General features: G+C 39.0%; 2 protein-coding genes and 1 non-coding gene across 3 annotated transcripts; all 3 read left to right on the top strand.

Annotated features, from left to right (window-relative positions):
- Positions 1-7070: 7070 nt before the first annotated feature.
- On the top strand, positions 7071-19791 carry Ptp10D (Protein tyrosine phosphatase 10D). Its single transcript, XM_086836886.1, has 13 exons — positions 7071-7097; positions 8530-8779; positions 12073-12354; positions 12553-12600; positions 13877-14549; positions 14624-15048; positions 15116-15547; positions 15617-17014; positions 17119-17136; positions 17489-18171; positions 18240-18498; positions 18565-18693; positions 18987-19791. The coding sequence occupies exons 1-13, from the start codon at positions 7071-7073 to the stop codon at positions 19262-19264; spliced, it is 4902 nt and encodes a 1633-aa protein (XP_086693012.1). The 3' UTR covers positions 19265-19791.
- Positions 11214-11284, top strand: TRNAG-GCC (transfer RNA glycine (anticodon GCC)). The gene has a single exon. It is a non-coding gene; the product is annotated as a tRNA-Gly (tRNA).
- Positions 19072-21836, top strand: LOC147643126 (tyrosine-protein phosphatase 10D-like). The gene is made up of 2 exons (XM_086836831.1): positions 19072-20360; positions 20800-21836. Exons 1-2 carry the CDS (start codon positions 19340-19342, stop codon positions 20829-20831), a joined length of 1053 nt encoding a protein of 350 aa, XP_086692957.1. The 5' UTR covers positions 19072-19339; the 3' UTR covers positions 20832-21836.
- Positions 21837-22482: the final 646 nt, after the last annotated feature.

The raw sequence follows: 22482 nt of genomic DNA, 5'->3' as shown, positions 1-22482 counted from the left end.
TTTTTGGTATTTCTATGATTTTTACTAAAATCGGAATAATATATAATAATAATAATAATAATATAATTATAAAGTAACTAGGAGCAATATGTAATTATGAGAAGTAAATATCTAAGACCATTAAGTAACTATAGTCAGTAAGTATCAATGACCAGTAAGTATCTATAATCAGTAAGTATCTATAATCAGCAAGTAACTATGATCAGTAAGTATCTATGACCAGTAAGTATCTATAATCAGTAAGTAACTATGATGTGTAATTTACTATGATCAGTAAGTATCTATGACCAATAAGTATGTAAGTAAGTATGACCACTATGTATCTATATATGATCAGTGACTATCTTTGAACACTAATAAACAATGACTTGCAACTTTTGTAACACAACACATTTCTGAGACGTGGCCGGCAGCAGTCACTTCGTTCCGGGGATGTTAGAACTAGTTGGGAATCATATGTTCAGATGTACGAGATTTGTTTTAAAACAAATTTAAGCTATTTCAATGAAACTATGGAGGTATTCTTTAACGTAATTTTACTATTATATAAGTCGAAGCATGGCAAATCGGTGGACTATATATATATATATATAGCTGCCATAGGACCGATCGGAAAATTGTCAGAAAAAATTATTATAACTTTTCCAGTTTTCAACAGATTTTGATCAAATTTGATATAAAGCCATTTTATATTAATCTAGAGTTTTTGGTAAAATTTTATGAAAATCGGACTACTATTATTCATATAGCTGCAATACACACGATCATAATAAGTACATAATTGTTTTTTATGTGTAGACCTGCAACGAGCAGACACAACTTATGCACATGCCACCCCTTTTCCTGGTCCGCCACGCCCACTTGCTCGCTTTATTGTTCGTCCCAATGTTGACCTCCCCCCAGTGAGGAGAGGGAAGAGGGAATTCTCCCTTTTTTTTCTTCCTGGAAACCTGCAATTCAACCGCCAACTTTTCACACTTCAACTATAGCAACAACAGCAATAAGTAAGTAACTAGTTGCAACTGCAAAATACAACTATTGTCAGTGGCTTGGCAGGGGGTTTTCAAGGGGGATTTGAATAGAAATTCCAACTCCGGGTTGAGTTCTGGCTTAAAACTTGATTTAATCAAGTTTTCGTATAACTTTTGGCATAAAATCAAATAATCCTTATCCCCCTTTTGGGGTAAGCCACTGGCCTTGGGCATAACCCACTGTCTGTTGACTGTCAGAGCCTCGACAGACGAGAAAACAAGACAGAGTGAGAGCTCGAGACCCAGAGCACTTTATGCTAATTGCGCTTTTGCCTTTTGGTCAGGTAACAGCCAACATCAGCAGCCAATGCAAAGTCATAGAAAAGTCAAGTGCTTGGGTTCTACAAATGTACATAAATATATATATATATACTATATATACAAGTGCAGACAACATAGATAGATGGCAGTAACTATGTCTAGAAAGTAATAAACAGACCATTTAATCGATTGGCACATCATTTAAGCCCTGTCTTGCCTTGCCCTAAACTATATGCTATAATATCCTTCCATTTTCAAGACTTCAAGCCGAAGGATAAACAGATTAAAATCCTCTTTAAGTACCAAATAAGCAAAAGAGACAACATTGATTTTAGGGGGAGAATGGATTACGAAGGACGAGTATTTATGTCCATTTATCCTTTAAAAAGTGCACACAGCACTATACAAATAGATGCTCCAGTTATCTCTGCAAATTGTCCAGCCTCAGTTCCATTGTTCGTTGGCTTTGTTTGGCTTTATTGTGAGATTTCAGATTCTTTTATTCATAGACATAGACTGTGTGTGTGTGCCACCTGAGATGACGTTGAACTTTTAACTCGTAACACCGAGGCTTTCTCCTCAAGAACTCCCTCGACAGTGAGTCTGCCTTGGACTTGAGATTCTTTTGGGGAAATTCTAGCTGCAATCTTCAGTGAATATCTTTACGGAAACTTTGAATGCAGTCTTGGTTTCAAGAAACTGGGACATAATTCTGGCTTAATTTGTGGGAGTTTCTCTACAGAAGGGAGAGAGAATTATTTTTAAATAAATATTACATTTTATAAGATGAAAGTCTGTGCAAATAGAGCATAACTTAAATAATTTTGTGTTTAAAACCTTGTGTGCAAAAACCCTTTTTATACATATATTATTATATATAGTACTATATCTTTTGACCCTCACAAAACCTAACCGCTGTTCTTTAGCCTGGATTTCGTTAACCAGTTCTCCTGGCTTTAAGCTTGCATTTTGAACCCATAATTCCCGGCTATTACTGACTTTTGGGCCCGACTTAGCCGCTTCGGCGGCCAAGTTTAATTATTCAAATGAAACTGGCGATGCTGGGGGGAGACTGTGTTGTTTGTTTGCCTCGCTCTGTTCGCATGTTTGCTTTGCATTTGTTTGTCTGTTTGATTGTTTGCTTTTTGGCCTTTGTTTGCCTTGGCCGGTCTCTCTGCATCAGCAGCTGCGACAGAAACCGAGTTGAAGTTCATGTTTCTTTAGTGGCTCACGGCAAAAAGCACGCACAAACAAATCACAGAATGACGAAAAAACACACGTCAGATAAATATTATATAAATGTTGGAAATGTACATTTCCCAGGGTGATAGAGAGAGAGAGAGAAAGAGATCTGAATATGTTTGTTTTTATTACCAAAGAAAAATTCTTTAACTTTAATTTCTATTTGATGTATTCATAGTCTCTGTATACATTTTATACCATTTCAAGTGCGTTATAATTTCAGTTAGAAGCTTAAAACGCTATGAAGTAATCATTTCCGACCCTATAAATCATATATATCTTTGATCAGCATCGACAAGCGAATCTTTCTAGGTATCTGAGGCAGAAAAATAAAATTTTAAAATTTTTTCAATATTTTATAAGGGGTTACATCGTTAAAATTGTCAAAAATTGACAAAAATGTTGATTTTTTTATATACTAAATTGAGTATGCAGATTTATTAACCTAATAAAAACTAACATAGGAATTGAAATTAAGGCATTTTTGACTAAGTTATGCGATTTTTAAACTTTGCCTGTCCCAGAAAATATGATCTAAAAATATCGATTAAATCAAAAAATTATCAAATAAAAATTATTAACCATCAAAAAACTAACAAAGGAACAAATTAAACGTAGTATGCAGATTTGTTACGAGCTAAACAAATAACACAGTGACACTTTCCGAATTGAAATTGATGCATTTTTGACAAAGTTATGCGATTTTTAAGCTTTGACTGTCCCAAAAAATTATTTAAAAAATTATCAAATACAAATTTCGTTTTTAAGAATCTTGCAGAGGAAAATATAATTTTATTCAGTGAAGGAGACATTTCGGACCCTATAAATCATATATATTCTTGATCAGCATCAAAAGGCAAATCTTTCCAGCTATTCGAAGCAGAATAAAAATATTTAACCATTTTTTCAATATTTTATAAGGGGTTACATCGTTAAAATTGTCAAAAATTGACAAAAATGTTGATTTTTTCAAATACTAGATTGAGTATGCAGATTTATTAACCTTTTAAAAACTAACATAGGAACGATTTCTAAATTGAAATTACTGCATTTTTAGCTTAGTTATGGATTTTTTAAATTTTGATTTGTTGATAAAGTTTTCAAATAAAAATATCAATATCAATATCATATTGATTGAAACAGAACAAATTTTAAGCTTAGTTATGATTAATTTTCGAGTCGATCTAGCCAATTCCGTCTGTTAGTTTCTATATAAACTTTTCTCTAATTTTTAAATAATCTATATTTCTTTCTATTCCTATGTGCTTAATATTAAGAAAACTTTTAATATTTAAAATATATATTTCTGTGCAAACTCCTTTGGTAATCTTGGATTTTTTTGAAGCCTTGGCCATAAAACTTGAATCACTTTAAATGCGACATCGCAACCTTGTGTGGCTTAGGGTTTTGACTGGCAAAATCGAAGGCTTTCTGCTCATTGTTAATTGCCATTAATTTAATATTATTTTTTTTATTTTTGTGTGTGTTTTTTTTTATATATGTATTATCTTTAAGCTTGGGCTTAAGCCCCCTGGAAAAGTGAGTCACAAAGCGCGGAATGAGGGGAATTTGGGTGTGGTTAAATTAACTCAAATGGTTTGTGCCCGAATCGCGCAATTGCAAAACAAATAAAGGCAATGCGGCAAAGCCCCTCTGTGCGAATAATGTGCAAGTGTAAATTGAGCATTTAAATGAAACGAGACCGCAACGGATTCGTGGATATATAAACCATACAGACATCAGAGGAGTGTGTGTGTGTGTGTATATATTTCTTCAATGAAGTATGCGCTGCGAATATTTAATTGCATAATGTGACCAGACTGACACACTATTATATGCGTTAATAATCACCGTCGAATGTAGCATCATCATCATCATTATCATCATTAAAGTGTGACCATTAAGTGCAGTCAGGTTTGATTTATATACAAGTTAAAATGTGTTCAAAAACTAAAAGCAATAATTATTTATAATTGTATTAATTTCGAATTGATTTACTAGGGTTTTGTGGTAATATCTCATACGCGTTTATATTTTTTAAATGGATTTCTTTATAAATACATCTCTCTGTAAATTGAGAATTCTCCCCTAAACTTTCTCAATCTTTGTACGAAATTTTGTTGTTTTGATGAAATGTGAGGCAGCACTGCCTTCACACCATCATCATCATCATCATTATGTTGGCTAATGACTAATGGGCCTTGGTAGTCGTCGACGAGCATCATGTAATGGCCAAATAGACAGAAAAAAAAGAAAAGAAAACGGCAGTAACAGACGCACAACAGACCACTCGAAAAAGCGAAATGAGAAATAAAAAAAAAAGAAAAACAAGAAGCTCAACTGAACAACAGAGAGAAAAAAAAGAGAAATATTCAATTATGCAAGCGAGTTACAGTTAGGCGCCCACAAAATAAAAATTCAAAAAAAGTAAGGGGGGTAAATCGGGCTATAGCCGCTTTTGGTAGATCTGCTGCTGGCCAACATTTCATTTTGATTTCATTTTTACCACACTTTTCCCCCTGCTACTCCCTGCATTTTCCACTCCCAAAGAGTTGTAAATAAAGCGAAAGCGCAACGTGTATTGCAAAAATGAATGTTTTTTTATAGTAAACATTCTATAAAGTGAGTTTTTCTAAAATTTTAAATAAATCGAGCAAGTAAAAGGATTTAATCAATCTAAAATAAACTTAATAAAGAAAATGAGAAAAAATATAGAGATATCCATTTATCTATACTCATCTATTCATCTTTATTCATCAATATTTATTCCTTCCCATTTTCAATTAATTTCAAATAGATAAATTTGTATTTCTAGAATATTATTTAATATATATTCCAAGAAAATTTAATGAACTGCAAAAATTCTCAATGATTTTCCCAGGCAAAATATATCCTTCTACCCTTTTTAAAACATGCTCACTTGCTTTCAAATCGATACATTTTTATTTCTTTAACACTTCGCTTTTTTATGGCATCCACTGTACTTTACGTGTTGTGAAAATATTGCAATTGAGCCGCCGCCTGGGCGGGTATAAATAATAAATAATTGATTGTTGGACTGATTGATTGAGTAAGTGACGACAGTAATTGGCAAACTCCATTCCAAATGCATGAGTGGAAGCAGGTGAAATGTGGGGAGATAGCGTTAAGTGCTCTCTTTAACAGAGAGAAAAAAGTAGGCTGTCAAATCAAACAGGTTGACAATGCTTTTTGTTAAATGGACCGGAGTGGGGGCCAGGGAGGAGAGTCTGGCGGGGAATGTGTGTAAATCGGTTTTCCACTGTCCAGCAATTTCAGTGGAGTTAAGTTTGCATGCGACGTTGGGTTTTCGCACGTTCCACTGGTTTATGCGTCCTTGGGAAAATGCATTCAGCTTGAGAAAATTCCAAATGCAAATAAAAATAGTTGAGAAAAAAATATTACAAAAACATATATATAAAAAAAGCAAACTACGTGAAGTTATGAGGTTCAAGTCTCTGAAAATAAAGTACACATTAATTGCGCCAAAGCTATATAAATATAAATTATTAAATTGATATTTCATACTTTTTCAATATTATTATTTTAGTTTCTGTATTAGTTATGAATTTGTTCCTTTTAACATACTCTCCAAGTTAATGGAAAAACTTGACCTTTTTATTGGAGAAAACTAACCGCAAAAAAGTCATAAAGTTTGGCTGACACTTCACAAAATGTCGTCACGCATAAACTTGGCTGAATTACGCTTTTTATTTGCCAAAGCCAAAGGCATCAATCAAGCCAACAAGTTGAGGAACTTTATTTTTTTCCGCTTCCCGACGCCATTTTGTTGAACGCCATTTTGACACGATTTGTCTGTGTGTGTTTGTCTGAGTTTTAGCCTGTGGCTATGTGTGTGTGTGTCCGTTAAAACGTTTTCAGTTTGATGGTCAACTTACTTGCTTTTTACGAGGCAATCCCTGGGAAAGTTTGAGAGTATATTAAATTGTATAAAATATAGTAAATAAAGTAAATATATACTACAGTTTATTAGTTTAATAACATATAGAGAGAGCCTTGTTCGCTTGTCCGTTTGTCCGTCAGCTTATTTTGAAGAGTTGTATCTCTTTGACTAGAAACGTTAATTTTCAGTATAAATAAAATAGTACTTTTAATCATATAATTAAAACTGTACCTTCAAAAACAAATTACTTTTATTAAAAGGATTCTAAAAAGTATGCAATAAATGTAACTTACTTACCAGGTATCCCATAGTCGAGTCCTTGCTATTCTTACTTCTTATAGTTCTTTTTTTATGATTTTCCTGTGCGGCCATTTAAACACATTTGAAAACATTTGAATTGCCACGCCCCCTGGCCCAATGGAAGGGAATGAAATTGCTGCCAAATGAAATTACAGAAGTTAGAAACTAAAATGCGCTGCCCAGAAGAAATTGATAGTTTCGGCCCAAATTGAGGATAACCATGGACTTTGTTGATTTGCGTTTCCATTTCCCTAATTGAGCGTTAAAATTGATGGGTTTGAAAAGCGTTTCCGGTAATAGCTGTCATCATAACGATGACTTTTGAGACAGTTGGAGGAGCTGTAATGTAATGGAGTCAAGGGAAATAATACTATAACTACTATGTGAAGTTTAATTTCTAGAGTTTCTAGGGTGCTTTGCCGGGGTTTTATGAGGTTTTTTACCATACAATTTAATTTTTAGCAAAGTACTATTTTCCCTTATTGAAAATTTAAAACCAAATCAATTTGTTCTCTTTCCCCACATTGAATCACATTCCATGACATTCCCTTGCAGTATTTGGCCTATAGCTCTTCATTATAATATTTCAAGTCTAGATTTAAGCCAGAAATCTCCATTGCCGGCGACTGCATTTCCGTCATTTTAATCCTTTAATGTGCCAGGGCTTAATTCTCCGTCTGCCAGCCGTCGGAATATGTGTGGCATCATCTGTGTGTCCCATTGCTAGCCAAATCCATTATTCCTTGTTTTATTATTATTTTTTTTTTTTGTATTTTTTGGCACGCGAGGGAGTCCTGTAAAAGCGGCGGCGAAAGGGTAGCTCATTGTTTGCGGTGTTAATATTTGGCGTCTGGCACCAGCAGACAGCATCAGGGAGATGCCAACAGTGGCACAGGGAGAAAAATATCCTGAAATATAGTCAGGAAACTATATACTATATTGCAAACAATTTAAATTATTTAATTTATATATTTATACCCAGGAATATATATTTTTGATAGCAGACTTGTTACTGATGATGAGTTCTGCAAGTTTGGAAACATATCCAAGATAGTCTGATGATTTCACAGATTACGTAAGTGGGACAGGGAGAAAATGGAAAAGTATAATCAGGAAACTATATAATATATCGTAGAAAATTTAAATTATTAATTAAATATATTTACACACAGGATATATATTTATATATATTTAAGTAGACTTGTTTAATGACTAATTAAGTAACATATCCAAGATGGTCTGCTGTTTACTTAGATTCTTTGTGTCTATTTGGCTCAATTACAGGCTTTGAATTGTTTTATCTATCTTTATATACATTTCTGACATTTATTTTGAATTGTTAATTGTTAATTTTTTACCACTGTGTATGCGACAAGGACAGCAAATATGGTTACCGTCAGGCACACCTCTCCTTTTCATTGCCATATCTCGTTCTCTGTCTGTATCTGCATCTGCATATGTATCTTTATCTTTATGTGTATCTGTATCTGCATATCTGCCTCTGCATCTGTGTGTGCATCTGCACCATCATCGCCATCGTTGCCATTGGTAGGCGGTCGTGTGCCATTTAATTGTCACTCCCGTTGTTGCAAGTACTTGGTTCTTTATATGGCCAACTGTAACTGCAGCCGTAATGTCATTGCACTTTTTGTGCAACAAGGAACTCAGCTAAAAAAAGACGGGGAAGAGTAAACATTAAACAAATGCAACTGGGGGAAATGACCAAAATCTACAAATATTAATTTGTTCTATATATTTTGTATCTCCTTCCAGGACGTAAGAGGTGCCGATCTAGCCATTAGTATACCCAATAATCCTGGTCTGGATGATGGTGCCTCCTATCGGCTGGACTATCGTCCGCCCTTTGGTTATCCAGAACCGAACACAACCATTGCCTCGCGGGATATTGGCGATGAAATTCAATTCTCAAGGGCTCTGCCCGGCACCAAATACAATTTCTGGCTGTATTACACGAACTTTACGCACCACGACTGGCTCACCTGGACGGTGACGATAACGACAGGTGAGTGGAAATGAAAAATGGGATGATTTAATTGGTACTGAAAGAGTGTTGGGAGTGCTAGGAGTTGGAAAATAACTATTAATATTAAACAAGAAAGAAAAATAACTTTGGGCAATCGAAATTTATATTCCATCGTACTGGAAATAAATCATACCTAAGGTTAAAATATTTGCACTTTTTCCACTATTTAATAATATTTTTATATGGAAAAATTTTATCGACATATCAAAGCTTAAAAATCGAATAACTTTGTCAAAAATGCATCAATTTCAATTCTGAAAGTGTCCCTTGTTATTTGTTTGGTGCGTAACAAATCTGCATACTACTTTTAATATATTCCTTTGTTAGTTTTTTGATGGTTAATAATTTTTATTTGATCATTTTTTGTTTTAATCGATTTTTTTAGATCATATTTTTTGGGACAGCCAAAGTTTAAAAGTCGCATAACTTTGTCAAAAACGCCTTAATTTCAATTTAGAAATCGTTCCTATGTTAGTTTTTATAAGGTTAATAAATCTGCATACTCAATATAGTACTTAAAAAAATCAACATTTTTGACAATTTTAACGATGTAACCCCTTATAAAATATTGAAAAAATGGTTAAATATTTTTGTTCTGCATCAGATAGCTAGAAAGATTTGCCTTTTGATGCTGATCAAGAATATATATGATTTATAGGGTCGGAAATGATTCCTTCACATCGTTACAAGCTCTTGACTAAAATTTTCATACTCTGCAATATAAAATCCGATTTTTTTAATTTAGTGAAATATTATAATGGCTACAGCACACTTTCACTTTTAATTAATTGAAAATTTAATTGTGAATACCTATACCATAGTATATTTCCCCTAAAGCCCACTTCAAGTACCCTCAATGTATTGATTTAATTAAATTCCCCTATTTTAGCCCTTGCTAATCCTGCAATGGGATACATTTTCAATTTCTAAATGGGAAGCCTTCTAGGATTAAATGCCGAATAGGTCGAGGATATGGTCAAACTACCCTTCCCCATTTAAATTAGTTAGTTAGAAATTAAAGATTACCAAGTGGTCCTCGAAATGGCTTCCGTCTAATTGACTTTTCCTGTCGCCGTTGTGTCGACGACTTGTTAGGGCGAAACCCAATACAAATACCAGTTGCAAGTGCCACAAATTGCTAATTGCCGTTCGGTCTATGTCGGTTTTTGTGTTTGTTATTTTCCGTCGATGTTTTGTAATGTTTTGTAAGCTGCCTAATGAGCAGATTCTCCACTAAGTAACAAAATCAATCAGACAATGTGCAGGAGCAGAGGCGAGAAAAAGGGTGCACCCATCCTGGCCTTTGTCCTGTACACTTGCAGAAAAAGAATATGCTAGTAAGCTAAAAAGTACCTCAAAGTATTAAATTCTTCAATATATATAAATAATTCAATATATATATGTTTTATGTAGTAATTTCGAAGAAAATAACATACATAACAAGTCTTTAATCTTTGAGGACAATTTTATTATAATAATTCAGTTAGAAACACACCCTTAAAAGCTCAAGGAGCTAAGATAGAGATTTGGAACCTAAAGGTAAAATGTTTGCCTTTATAATACCTCTTTGCATACCAAGTTTCAAATCAATCGGATATATGTATATATATTTATATAAACCTACAGCTTAACCCAAACTAAGATTCAAGTTGTTTCAAGTTATTTTTAAAGGTGAGCTACACAAGATTTGGGAAAGAAGTTTTCCCCAAAAAACCCAAAAAGGGGGTGGAAATATGTCCAACACCTGTGAATGTCCATATCCAAAGAGGAGTGGTTGATAAAACAGGGCAGAGCAAGGAAGAGATGAGAGAGTAGAAACAAAGATAGGGGGCGTTGAGAGCAATCCTATGCCTATAAATTACCCAAGGGTCTCGTTGGGCGGGAAAACTCAAGGAAAACTAAGGAAAACCAAGAGAGATGGGGAGCAGCTGAACTGTGAAGGGGGGAAAAGCGTCAACTGTTTTCGCCAATTTGTTGGTTTTACTGCTTTTGTTATGGAGTGGCATGGCAAAAATGCAGTTAACGTATTATTGCCAACGCATTTTTCAAGAAAGCCAGCGCTCACACTCTTCCCCGTTTTTATCGCTCTTTCTGGCCAATAAAAACAAAGCTGGTCAAATGAAGAAAGTGAACAAAAATTTCAAGTTATCGCCGGCGATCGACAAAAATAACAAGCAACACAATACAAAAAAAAACACAAATCACAAAAAGCCGCACAAAGACCAACGCAAAAGAAAGAGCAAAAAACTAAACAAAAAAGTTATAGCAACAACTTTTACCAGAAATGAAGCTAAGGTAGCAGCATAAATAAATAAATTTATATATAATAAATATTATATATATAAATTAAAGACATAATTAGGCAATAGTTTAGCAACAGAAGATTGCAATTTCTGAACTCTCCCATCAGCAGGCATCGGTGGTTCAGTGGTAGAATGCTCGCCTGCCACGCGGGCGGCCCGGGTTCGATTCCCGGCCGATGCAAGGATTATTTTTTTATTATTTCTTTTTTCTTAATTCTCTTTTTCTCTATTTTTTTTAAGTTATAAACATCTTTTCCATTATTATTACTATTTTTAAAAGCTTTAATAAGATTGGAAGAAGAAGAAACCTTATTTTAACTTGGAAGGAAAATTCAATCTAATTTAATCTGAAACTCAGTATTGGAATAGGTATCTTAAAGCCAATCGTAGTTTCATCAGGTTAAAAATCCCTATCTTAAATACTATGATTTCTAGAGGGACTTATCTTACTATTTTATTAACTTCGAGATCGTAAAATTTGTCCAATCAATGTGAAACTTTGTATGGGTGTATTTATTTTAAAGGTACAAATACTATCACTCCTAGAGGGTTTTATCTTATTGAATTATTGATACTTAAATCATAATATCAATCCAATGAAGCTGAAACTTGGTATGAGGGTAGATATTTGAAAGACAAATGTATTCCCTTAGTTCCAAAATCTGAAAATTAATTATTATGGCTATGATTTATTAACCATGAGATTGTAATAATAGTAAAGTCCATCTGAAACTTGGTATGTAAATAGGTATCTTAATAGAAATTCTTATTTCAAAACCGCTATCTTAAGTACTGTGACTCCTGGAGGTTTCTTATAATTATAATAATTTAGTTAACCCTTATAACTTACTATCAATCCGATCAATCTGAAATTTGATAGGAGAATAGTTCTTAAAAATGGTACAGATTATATATATTCTGATTATATTAAAGTACAATTATTATAATTGATTATCAAACATTTTCCAGCTCCTGATCCGCCATCGAATCTCTCCGTTCAAGTGCGTAGCGGGAAGAACGCCATTATCCTGTGGTCACCGCCCACCCAGGGCAGCTACACGGCCTTCAAGATCAAGGTGCTGGGCCTGTCGGAGGCCTCGAGCAGTTACAATCGCACCTTTCAGGTGAATGACAATACATTCCAGCACAGTGTCAAGGAGCTGACACCGGGAGCCACCTATCAAGTGCAAGCCTATACAATATACGATGGCAAGGAGTCTGTGGCATACACCAGTAGAAATTTTACCACGAGTGAGTTTAATTTGCAGCTTCATAATTATTATTTAACTTTCATTATTGTTATTATAATTGTTGTTATTCCCTGGTTTCTACTCGGTGATGGTTACTAAAAATGATTAACTTCTTTGTCTCCCGCTTTCATTGTAACTAAACACTCAACAAAAAAAAAAAACCATGACATTAAATTAATAAAAAAAACACACAAAAAAGGTCGAAGGACGCGGCATAAAGAATTGCTGGACATTAAGATACTAAGAGGTAATACTTGAGCTTGTTTTCTCTTGGAAACAAAAGAAAATCTACCCAAAGAACTCCCTCACTCAACCCCTAAAGACGTTTTAGTTATTTGCATGGAAGTTTTTCCAACAATAGAAATTAAATTTCCAAGAAAATTTAGCATGAACGCGTATTAATATTATTCATATTTTATTTGACTTGATAAATGCTGATTTTAATTGCCACTTTCAAAGACTAAACCTTATTTTAAAATAGTTTTTTATAATATTAAAAAGAAATAGTATTTGTAGTAGTATTTATAAAATATTTCTGAGTGTAAAGACAAAACACCACCCCCTGCACCGCCCTGGGCAAACCCAAATTGCATTCCAAATTTCATTTTGTATCCGACAACCGCAGTGCACATTCTCAGCACAGAAATGGTGGCGACCTCGTCATCCTCCTCCCTCACCTCCTGCGCTTATGTAGTGTTCCTCCTCTCTGGTCAAAGCCATGTGCATGTCCAGCCACAGCAAAGCAACCGAAACACAAATCACAGTGGTCACTGTGTAAAAGGAATGCATAACCCTTGACCACATGATGGTTTTTTTTGTTTATAAATAGTTATTAAATGTTGGAGACTTTTCTATGCATGGTAAAGATATGCCAAATGGATTAAAGTTTGCTACCAACTCATGTTTTACTTTAATAATATTATCTATTTGTATATATTTTATTCTATTAGAAACATAATATGAATATTTTACTTATCTTATATATATTACATAACCATTATCATTATTATTACTTAGATATATTATTTATTTGTAGAAAAATCTTTAATTTTACTAATTTAGAGATTGTCTTTTATAATAAATTAAGTTTTTGTAATCTGATTAGTGTATTTACCAATTTAAAACCAAAAAAAGGTTCTTAGAAACTAATTAGTTCTTAAAGACTTTCTTAATTTATAAAAAAATTGAATGAATACTAAAAATATCTTAACATTTCTCTGGAATAATATCCACTGTGCCTAACCCCCATTCCACATAGTAGAACTTACATACGTAGAAGTTGCTCCCAAACCTGACCCCAGAATCCCTGCCACTATCCTCACAAGCCCATGCCCCATCCATTACCAAAACTAAAAACCCTTCTCCACCCTGCCCCCATCCCAAAAATTCTGAAATACCAACTGTGACCGCAACTAACGCCAAGCCACTTCACTTCTCTGTTTCCTCCCCGTAATCCGCAATTTGGAATCCACCGACGCCGACGCCGACTCCGCCGACGCCTCCGCCTTCGGCATCATCCGCAGAGCCCAACACTCCGGGGAAATTCATCGTCTGGTTCCGGAATGAGACGACCCTGCTGGTCCTGTGGCAGCCGCCATATCCGGCGGGTATCTACACGCACTACAAGGTCTCCATTGAGCCGCCGGATGCCAACGACAGTGTGCTGTATGTGGAGAAGGAGGGCGAGCCGCCGGGTCCGGCGCAGGCGGCCTTTAAGGGATTGGTCCCTGGGCGAGCCTACAACATCTCCGTGCAGACAATGTCCGAGGATGAGATCTCGTTGCCCACCACAGCGCAATATCGAACGGTGCCGCTGCGACCGCTGAACGTGACCTTTGACCGGGACTTTATCAGCTCCAACTCGTTCCGGGTGCTATGGGAGGCCCCAAAGGGTATCTCCGAGTTTGACAAGTACCAGGTTTCGGTGGCCACCACCCGACGACAGTCCACCGTTCCGCGTAGCAATGAGCCGGTGGCTTTCTTTGATTTTCGTGACATCGCAGAGCCAGGCAAAACCTTTAATGTGATTGTAAAAACAGTGTCCGGCAAGGTCACCTCGTGGCCAGCCACCGGAGATGTTACCCTGCGTCCACTGCCCGTTCGGAATCTGAGGAGTATCAATGATGATAAGACTAATACAATGGTGATCACCTGGGAGGCAGATCCGGCCAGTACGCAGGACGAGTATCGCATTGTGTGAGTACCGTGTAATTCCTTCCTTTTTAAACTTTACACTTTACTAATTACTCATCCATTGCTCTTCCCCATAGCTACCACGAACTGGAGACCTTTAATGGAGACACCAGCACCCTGACCACAGATCGCACACGCTTCACCCTGGAGAGCCTGCTGCCTGGCAGAAACTACTCTCTCTCCGTGCAGGCCGTCTCCAAGAAGATGGAATCCAATGAGACAAGCATCTTTGTGGTCACACGGCCTTCGTCTCCGATCATAGAGGATCTGAAGAGCATCCGAATGGGCCTGAACATTAGCTGGAAGAGCGATGTCAACTCAAAGCAGGAGCAATACGAGGTCTTGTATTCCCGCAATGGAACAAGTGAGGTGCGCACCCTGATCACCAAGGAGTCCCGGCTGGTGATCAAGAATCTTCAGCCAGGAGCTGGCTATGAGCTAAAGGTCTTTGCGGTTAGCCATGACCTGAGGAGCGAGCCGCATGCCTACTTCCAGGCAGTGTGTAAGTACTCGTCTCTCTATATATAAACCAAGACAATTTTTTATCACAATCCTTCTATCCCTGGCAGATCCCAATCCACCGAGGAACATGACCATCGAAACAGTGCGCAGCAACTCTGTCCTGGTCCATTGGTCACCGCCGGAGAGCGGTGAATTCACTGAATATTCCATTCGCTATCGAACGGACAGCGAGCAGCAGTGGGTGCGCCTGCCCAGCGTCCGATCCACGGAGGCGGACATCACCGACATGACCAAGGGCGAGAAGTACACCATTCAGGTGAATACGGTGAGCTTCGGCGTGGAGAGCCCAGTGCCGCAGGAGGTGAACACAACGGTGCCACCGAATCCCGTATCCAATATCATCCAACTGGTGGACTCCAGGAACATCACACTGGAATGGCCGAAGCCCGAGGGACGTGTAGAGTCCTACATACTCAAGTGGTGGCCCAGCGACAATCCTGGTCGCGTACAAACGAAGAACGTCTCTGAGAACAAATCGGGTGAGTTGATACATAACATTTAATTGCAAGGAGGCCAAGGAAAATAACTCGTCTCTTTATAATCTCCAGCTGACGATCTGTCTACGGTCCGCGTGCTTATTGGCGAACTGATGCCGGGCGTGCAGTACAAGTTCGATATCCAGACGACCTCGTACGGCATCCTTTCGGGCACCACAAGCCTCTATCCGCGCACCATGCCCCTCATCCAATCGGACGTGGTGGTAGCCAATGGCGAGAAGGAAGACGAGAGGGACACAATCACGCTGAGCTATACACCAACGCCACAGTCCTCCTCCAAGTTCGATATCTATCGCTTCTCCCTGGGCGACGCCGAGATCCGGGACAAGGAGAAGCTGGCCAATGACACTGATCGCAAGGTGACCTTCACTGGCCTTGTGCCAGGACGCCTGTACAACATCACCGTGTGGACTGTGAGCGGCGGTGTGGCCAGTCTGCCCATCCAGCGGCAGGATCGTCTCTATCCGGAGCCCATCACCCAGCTGCATGCCACTAATATCACGGACACGGAGATATCGCTGCGCTGGGATCTGCCCAAGGGCGAGTACAATGACTTTGACATTGCCTACCTGACGGCGGACAACCTGCTGGCCCAGAACATGACCACACGCAACGAGATCACCATCAGCGATCTACGTCCGCATCGCAACTACACCTTCACTGTGGTGGTGCGCTCCGGTACCGAGTCCTCAGTGCTACGCAGCAGTTCACCGCTCTCGGCCAGCTTTACCACAAATGAGGCAGTGCCAGGTCGCGTGGAACGCTTCCATCCCACGGATGTGCAGCCCAGCGAGATTAATTTCGAGTGGTCACTGCCCTCCAGCGAGGCGAACGGTGTCATCCGACAGTTTGCCATTGCGTACACGAATATCAACAATCTGACGGATGCCGGCATGCAGGACTTTGACTCGGAGGAATCCTTTGGCATTATCAAGAACCTAAAGCCGGGTGAGACATATGTCTTCAAGATTCAGGCCAAGACAGCCATAGGCTTTGGCCCCGAACGCGAGTATAGACAAACGATGCCAATATTGGCACCACCACGTCCCGCCACTCAGGTGGTGCCAACGGAGGTCTATCGCAGCTCCAGCACCATTCAGATTCGATTCCGCAAGAACTACTTCTCGGATCAGAACGGTCAGGTGCGCATGTACACCATCATTGTGGCAGAGGATGATGCCAAGAATGCCTCCGGCCTGGAGATGCCCAGCTGGCTGGATGTGCAGTCGTATAGCGTGTGGTTGCCCTACCAGGCCATCGATCCGTATTATCCCTTTGAGAATCGATCCGTTGAGGACTTTACCATCGGCACGGAGAACTGTGACAATCACAAGATTGGCTACTGCAATGGACCTTTGAAGTCAGGTACCACCTACCGGGTCAAGGTGCGCGCCTTTACCGGACCGGACAAGTTCACGGATACGGCCTACAGTTTTCCAATTCAAACTGGTGAGTTGTTAATAGGGTTTTTTTTTTACTCGTAACTAACCTGTAGGATATAACACTTTATTAATGAATTAATTCTCAACCATGTCTTGCCATTAATACGATAGAAATGCTGAGCTCACCGGGTAAGCAATTATTAAAGGTCCTTGATAAAGAACCAAAGAGTTTTATTTGAATATATATAGTTAAAAGATGGTTAGACTCTTCTACATATATAATTTGTAATGAAAAATTATTCAAAAGATAAAAACAATGATTAAAGGCAAGCTATATGCCTGGAATATTTTGGATCTTGCTAGTATCCTTCATCAGTAGTAAATATCTACGAAAATATATAACAAGGATATACTCTTGTTAGATTTGTAATAACTCTTTAGATTTATCAACAAAAGTTGCAGTAAAATTCCAACCCTCTGGAGTTGGAGTATAACTAATTTTAACTTTCCACTAATTGAAATGTATTCTCTTCCATCTTAGATCAAGATAACACCTCCCTGATTGTGGCTATTACGGTGCCGTTGACCATTATTTTGGTGCTCCTGGTCACGTTGCTCTTCTACAAGCGACGCCGGAACAATTGCCGCAAAACCACCAAGGACTCGCGGGCCAATGATAATATGTCCCTGCCGGACAGTGTCATCGAACAAAATCGTCCGATTTTGATCAAGAACTTTGCGGAACACTATCGTCTTATGTCCGCCGATTCGGACTTCCGCTTCAGCGAGGAGTTTGAGGAACTGAAGCATGTGGGTCGTGATCAGCCTTGCACCTTTGCGGATTTACCCTGCAATCGTCCCAAGAATCGATTCACCAACATCCTGCCCTATGATCACTCACGTTTCAAGCTCCAGCCTGTGGACGATGACGAGGGCAGTGATTACATCAATGCTAATTACGTGCCCGGTCACAATTCGCCGCGGGAGTTCATCGTCACCCAGGGACCGTTGCATTCCACACGGGATGACTTCTGGCGCATGTGCTGGGAGAGCAACTCCCGGGCCATTGTCATGCTAACCCGGTGCTTCGAGAAGGGTCGTGAGAAGTGCGACCAGTACTGGCCCAATGACACTGTTCCGGTGTTCTATGGTGACATTAAGGTGCAGATTCTCAACGATAGCCACTACGCCGACTGGGTGATGACCGAGTTTATGCTGTGCAGGGTAAGATCAATCTTAAGGATTTCTTAGATAACTTTTAACTCCTCCTTTTGTATTTTACACCAAAACAGGGCAGCGAGCAGCGCATCCTGCGGCACTTCCACTTCACCACCTGGCCGGACTTTGGTGTGCCCAATCCGCCGCAGACGCTAGTGCGTTTCGTGCGTGCCTTCCGCGACCGGATTGGAGCGGAGCAGCGGCCCATTGTGGTGCATTGCAGCGCCGGTGTGGGCAGGTCGGGCACATTCATCACCCTAGACCGCATCCTGCAGCAGATTAATACGTCCGACTATGTGGACATCTTTGGCATTGTGTATGCCATGCGCAAGGGTAAGGGTTAGAGCTATTTTACAAAAGGTTCTATGTAATCCTTCTACTTGCTTTCCCTTTAAACAGAGCGCGTTTGGATGGTGCAGACGGAGCAGCAGTACATCTGCATCCACCAGTGCCTGCTGGCGGTGCTCGAGGGCAAGGAGAATATTGTGGGACCCGCCCGGGAAATGCACGACAACGAGGGCTATGAAGGTATGTAGGGGAACTTGGATTATTGATCTGGGAACCCAGGAACTCTAGCAGTTTCGCTGCCGTTCGCAATGACTAACCAAAGAAAAAACAAAACATAAAAAAACAAAATTTAGAAAGAGTGAGTGGAGCTCTCTCTTTACGAGACCGCAGGACAGCTGCTTGTAGTTGATCCTTGATCCTTGCTATTGTTAGATTTATGTTTTCGGTTTCTTGCGGTGACGGGTGACTAACCAATGTGCAATGCCATTATTTTCCTCCATTTCCAAAAAACGCGCGCACGTGCAAATGCACAGGCCAAGCAACAGTGCAGCTGGACGAGAACGGTGATGTGGTGGCCACCATTGAGGGCCACCTATCGTCGCATCACGATCTCCGCCAGGCGGAGGCGGAGGCCATTGACGATGAGAATGCAGCCATACTGCACGATGACCAACAGCCGCTGACCAGCAGCTTCAATCATCATCATCATCACAATCATCACATGACACTGCCGACCACCACATCGATGAGCTCCTTTGGCGGAGCAGCCGGTGCTGGTGGCACAGAAATGGCACCTCCGCCGGACAGATGACATTCGGTTGTCAACCAGAGCAGCGATAACAACAACTCGGTGGTTATCGTTCTGGTTGACAACAAGCCCAGCTCGATGATCTGTAAGGACAGCAAGGTCCTCGAGTTTGAGACACAGACAGGCGTTGGTGGTGGTGGCTCAAACACCACCAATGGCTACAACACGCTCCAGCATAGACGCAAGTCCCAGCTGATCACTTTTAGCTCGTCGTCCTGTGATATCAAGAACAGTCTCAGCCATGAGCACATTGCCAATGGAACGGGCACGGGATCTGGATCAGGATCGGGATCAGGTGCCCCAGGATCGAGCTCCAGCAGCGGCAGCAATCGTGCCAGCCGTGCCAATGTGCGTCTCAGCTTCGCCGAGGAGGATGTAATGATTCTGCCGCAGAATCACAACCAGTCCCAGGACAATGACGATGTCTTTGTGCGACGTCGCTCGCTACTGGAAGTTGAACTTGGCGTGGAGGTGGGCGAGGATGGTGAACTGGTGCCACACGAGCTGGACGGGGATCTCGAGGAGGAGGATGAAGGAGAAGAGGACTGCGTCGATGTCGATGTGGATGAGGACGTGGAGCTGTACATGCACGATGAGTTTGAGACGCACATCGACACCAAGTCGAACAATGCCAACGATGACAGCGGCGGCGGTAGCTACGAGGATTCCCATGCCCTACACTCCTCACTGGGCGGCAGCAATCGGAACAGTTTGGAGAAGGACGACGACGACATCGAGGTGGATGTGATCAGCACCGATGTTAGCTGCTACGACCAGCTTCTGGGCAGCAGCTGTAATACGCGCAACGGCGACGATGATGACATTGCCACCCTGGTGGGCGACGGTGACTCCAACTATGCCACCACCAAGCTCTGCAAGGGTTTGGGTCTATCTGCCAGTGGCCTAGGCACTGGAGCAGGTGCAGGAGCCGGAGCAGGCGGCGGCGGAGGCAACAACGTGGGTGGATTAGGAGGCGGCATTGCAGGCGGAGGAGTTGGAATAGGAAGCAACGGCAGCAGTGTTAATGGTGGTGGTGTTTTGGGCAATGGTGTTGGTTCCGAGGCTGGCGGCGGCATCATCTATGCCAATCCGTTTATGGGTTTGTATAGACATACACTTTCGGCACAGAACCCTCCTCCCCATATCCCGATGCTGGTGCACAGTGCGTTTCATGGCTAATAAAACCATTGAATCAAGCCACTAAATAATCAAATGATCTGATTAAAAATTAAATTTAAATCGAGTTACTTGTAATAAGTAAAGAGTAAATATATTAAATCATCCTTATTCGTGAAATACACTGTGGCCATCTCCTTTCGATATTGTATGTTGCCTGCATGTTGAACCTGTACTCTATTTTGTATATTTTTCTTATATGTACATATATATTTTTTATTGTGTGTATTTCATTTCGTATATTTTCTTATATATTTTATTTTAAATATATCCCTGAATGTTTTCTAACCCGGCATGCGCTAAGCTTTAACTCGAAAGCCATTCGTATATGACTAATCTCTGCGGATTTGAATATTTTTCAGATGACGAAGGCATCGCCGAGTCGGGAATGTAGACGCCAATTACTCCAATCCACTCCAATCCAATCCAATCCCAACCGAACACAACTGAGAACCGAATGGAAACCCAACCCAACTCAACCATCATGTGGCAAACTACATTATTATTTACTTAAGGGGCGTGAGGGAGCTAATGGAAGGATATGGAGATCCACGCTTGATATTATACTTGGATATATACTACATACACCGGATACTACTCGATATATATATATATATACATATATAAATATACACCGATCTATCGAATGGGAATGCAGCAATCTCGCCAAACAGAACACGCATCAATTTATACATTTTATATAGTATGTATACACAACATATATATATATATATATCGTAAGATAATCAAGGGATCCGATTGCGATTGAAATTGTAATCGAGTAACGAGTAACGAGTAACGTGTAACGAGTAATTGTAATTGCCGCTTCAACTGGAGAATACTGAATACTGAAATGTATTTTTACGCTAGCCACAATTTGATATAAACTATATATATTGTATCTTCCAATTTTTTTTGTACACTTAATGTTAGTTGAAATATGTATGTGAGCCAGACGAGCAAATTTTTGTAGCCAACTAAAAGCGCTAAATGTTTACTTTTTATATTATTATTATATATATATGTATGCATATATATATAAATACTTGATAAACATATACCTTATATTAGACCTAAACTAAAACTAAACCTAAACTAACTCTAAATCGCACACACGCCCACTCATAGACACTCACAACTACGACAACAACACAAGATGCAATAATTGAGTTAAATAGATTTAATACAAAAAAGATTTTGCTGCATGTATGTATGTACGTATGTAGTGTAGTGTAATCCTTTTTACATTTTTATTTTTTTATTATTATTATAATTATTATTTTTTTTTATAATTTCTGTTTTATTATTTTATAGGTCGTAAGCTGTGTAAACTTCTTGTGTAATGTATGTGCTACCTTAATTTTGTTTAATTATATCAAGTTTTATTTAAAAATCGAAACGATTTGTTTGCCTTTTGATTTGAACATTAGACAAAGCAGGTTGGGCACAGGAAGTGAATAAATCCAATCAAGAACGTAATTTAAAACACCGATGTTATTGTTAAAACAAAGTAAAACTAAAAAACAACACAAAATACTTGCACACAAGTCGCATTTCCATTTTCACTTCATTCACCAATTTAGTGATTTTTATCTGCTGCAGACATGCAACGAATTAACTATTTTAAAAACTAAACTAAGTTAAAAAGTACTGAACTGAACTGTTTTGAATAATAGAGAAATGGTATAGGCTCTTACATTTTAAAAGCAAATAATTTTCAATTAGGAAAAATAGTTACACTTTAAAGAAATGGAGTTAGAATTATTAAGAAATATATATCTTCAAAATCAACATAACCTTGTTCAACGAGTAACGAATATAAAGAGTACCGAGTTAAAAGTACCGAGTACACTTAAAATTCTCTGGTTTCTGGGTACATTAGCTCTTCAAGCTTCGATTTTTTAGATTTATAATTAAAATATTTCCAAGAAGAGAGTGAAAGTGGAAGATAGGCCGGCGATATGAAACATACAGACAGCACAAATGAAAATCGGGAAGAAAATCATACATGAAATTAATCAAAATGACCAAGCAACGCATTTTGT

This window comes from Drosophila serrata, unplaced genomic scaffold, assembly GCF_035046125.1.
Source record: "Drosophila serrata isolate PLE 108 unplaced genomic scaffold, ASM3504612v1 contig_293, whole genome shotgun sequence".
In the NCBI taxonomy this organism is placed as follows: domain Eukaryota; kingdom Metazoa; phylum Arthropoda; class Insecta; order Diptera; family Drosophilidae; genus Drosophila; species Drosophila serrata.
Note: the sequence above shows the minus strand (reverse complement) of the source record. Positions and strands in the feature narration are given on the sequence as shown.

Excerpts from the sequence above, each read along its gene's own strand:
- Ptp10D (XM_086836886.1), top strand. The coding sequence starts at position 7,071 with ATGACTTTTGAGACAGTTGGAGGAGCT. Across the intron at positions 18,499-18,564 it reads TGTGTATGCCATGCGCAAGG|AGCGCGTTTGGATGGTGCAG; the intron begins GTAAGGGTTAGA and ends CCCTTTAAACAG. Across the intron at positions 18,694-18,986 it reads CGACAACGAGGGCTATGAAG|GCCAAGCAACAGTGCAGCTG; the intron begins GTATGTAGGGGA and ends GCAAATGCACAG.
- LOC147643126 (XM_086836831.1), top strand. The coding sequence starts at position 19,340 with ATGATCTGTAAGGACAGCAAGGTCCTCGAGTTTGAGACACAGACAGGC. Across the intron at positions 20,361-20,799 it reads CTATGCCAATCCGTTTATGG|ATGACGAAGGCATCGCCGAG; the intron begins GTTTGTATAGAC and ends AATATTTTTCAG.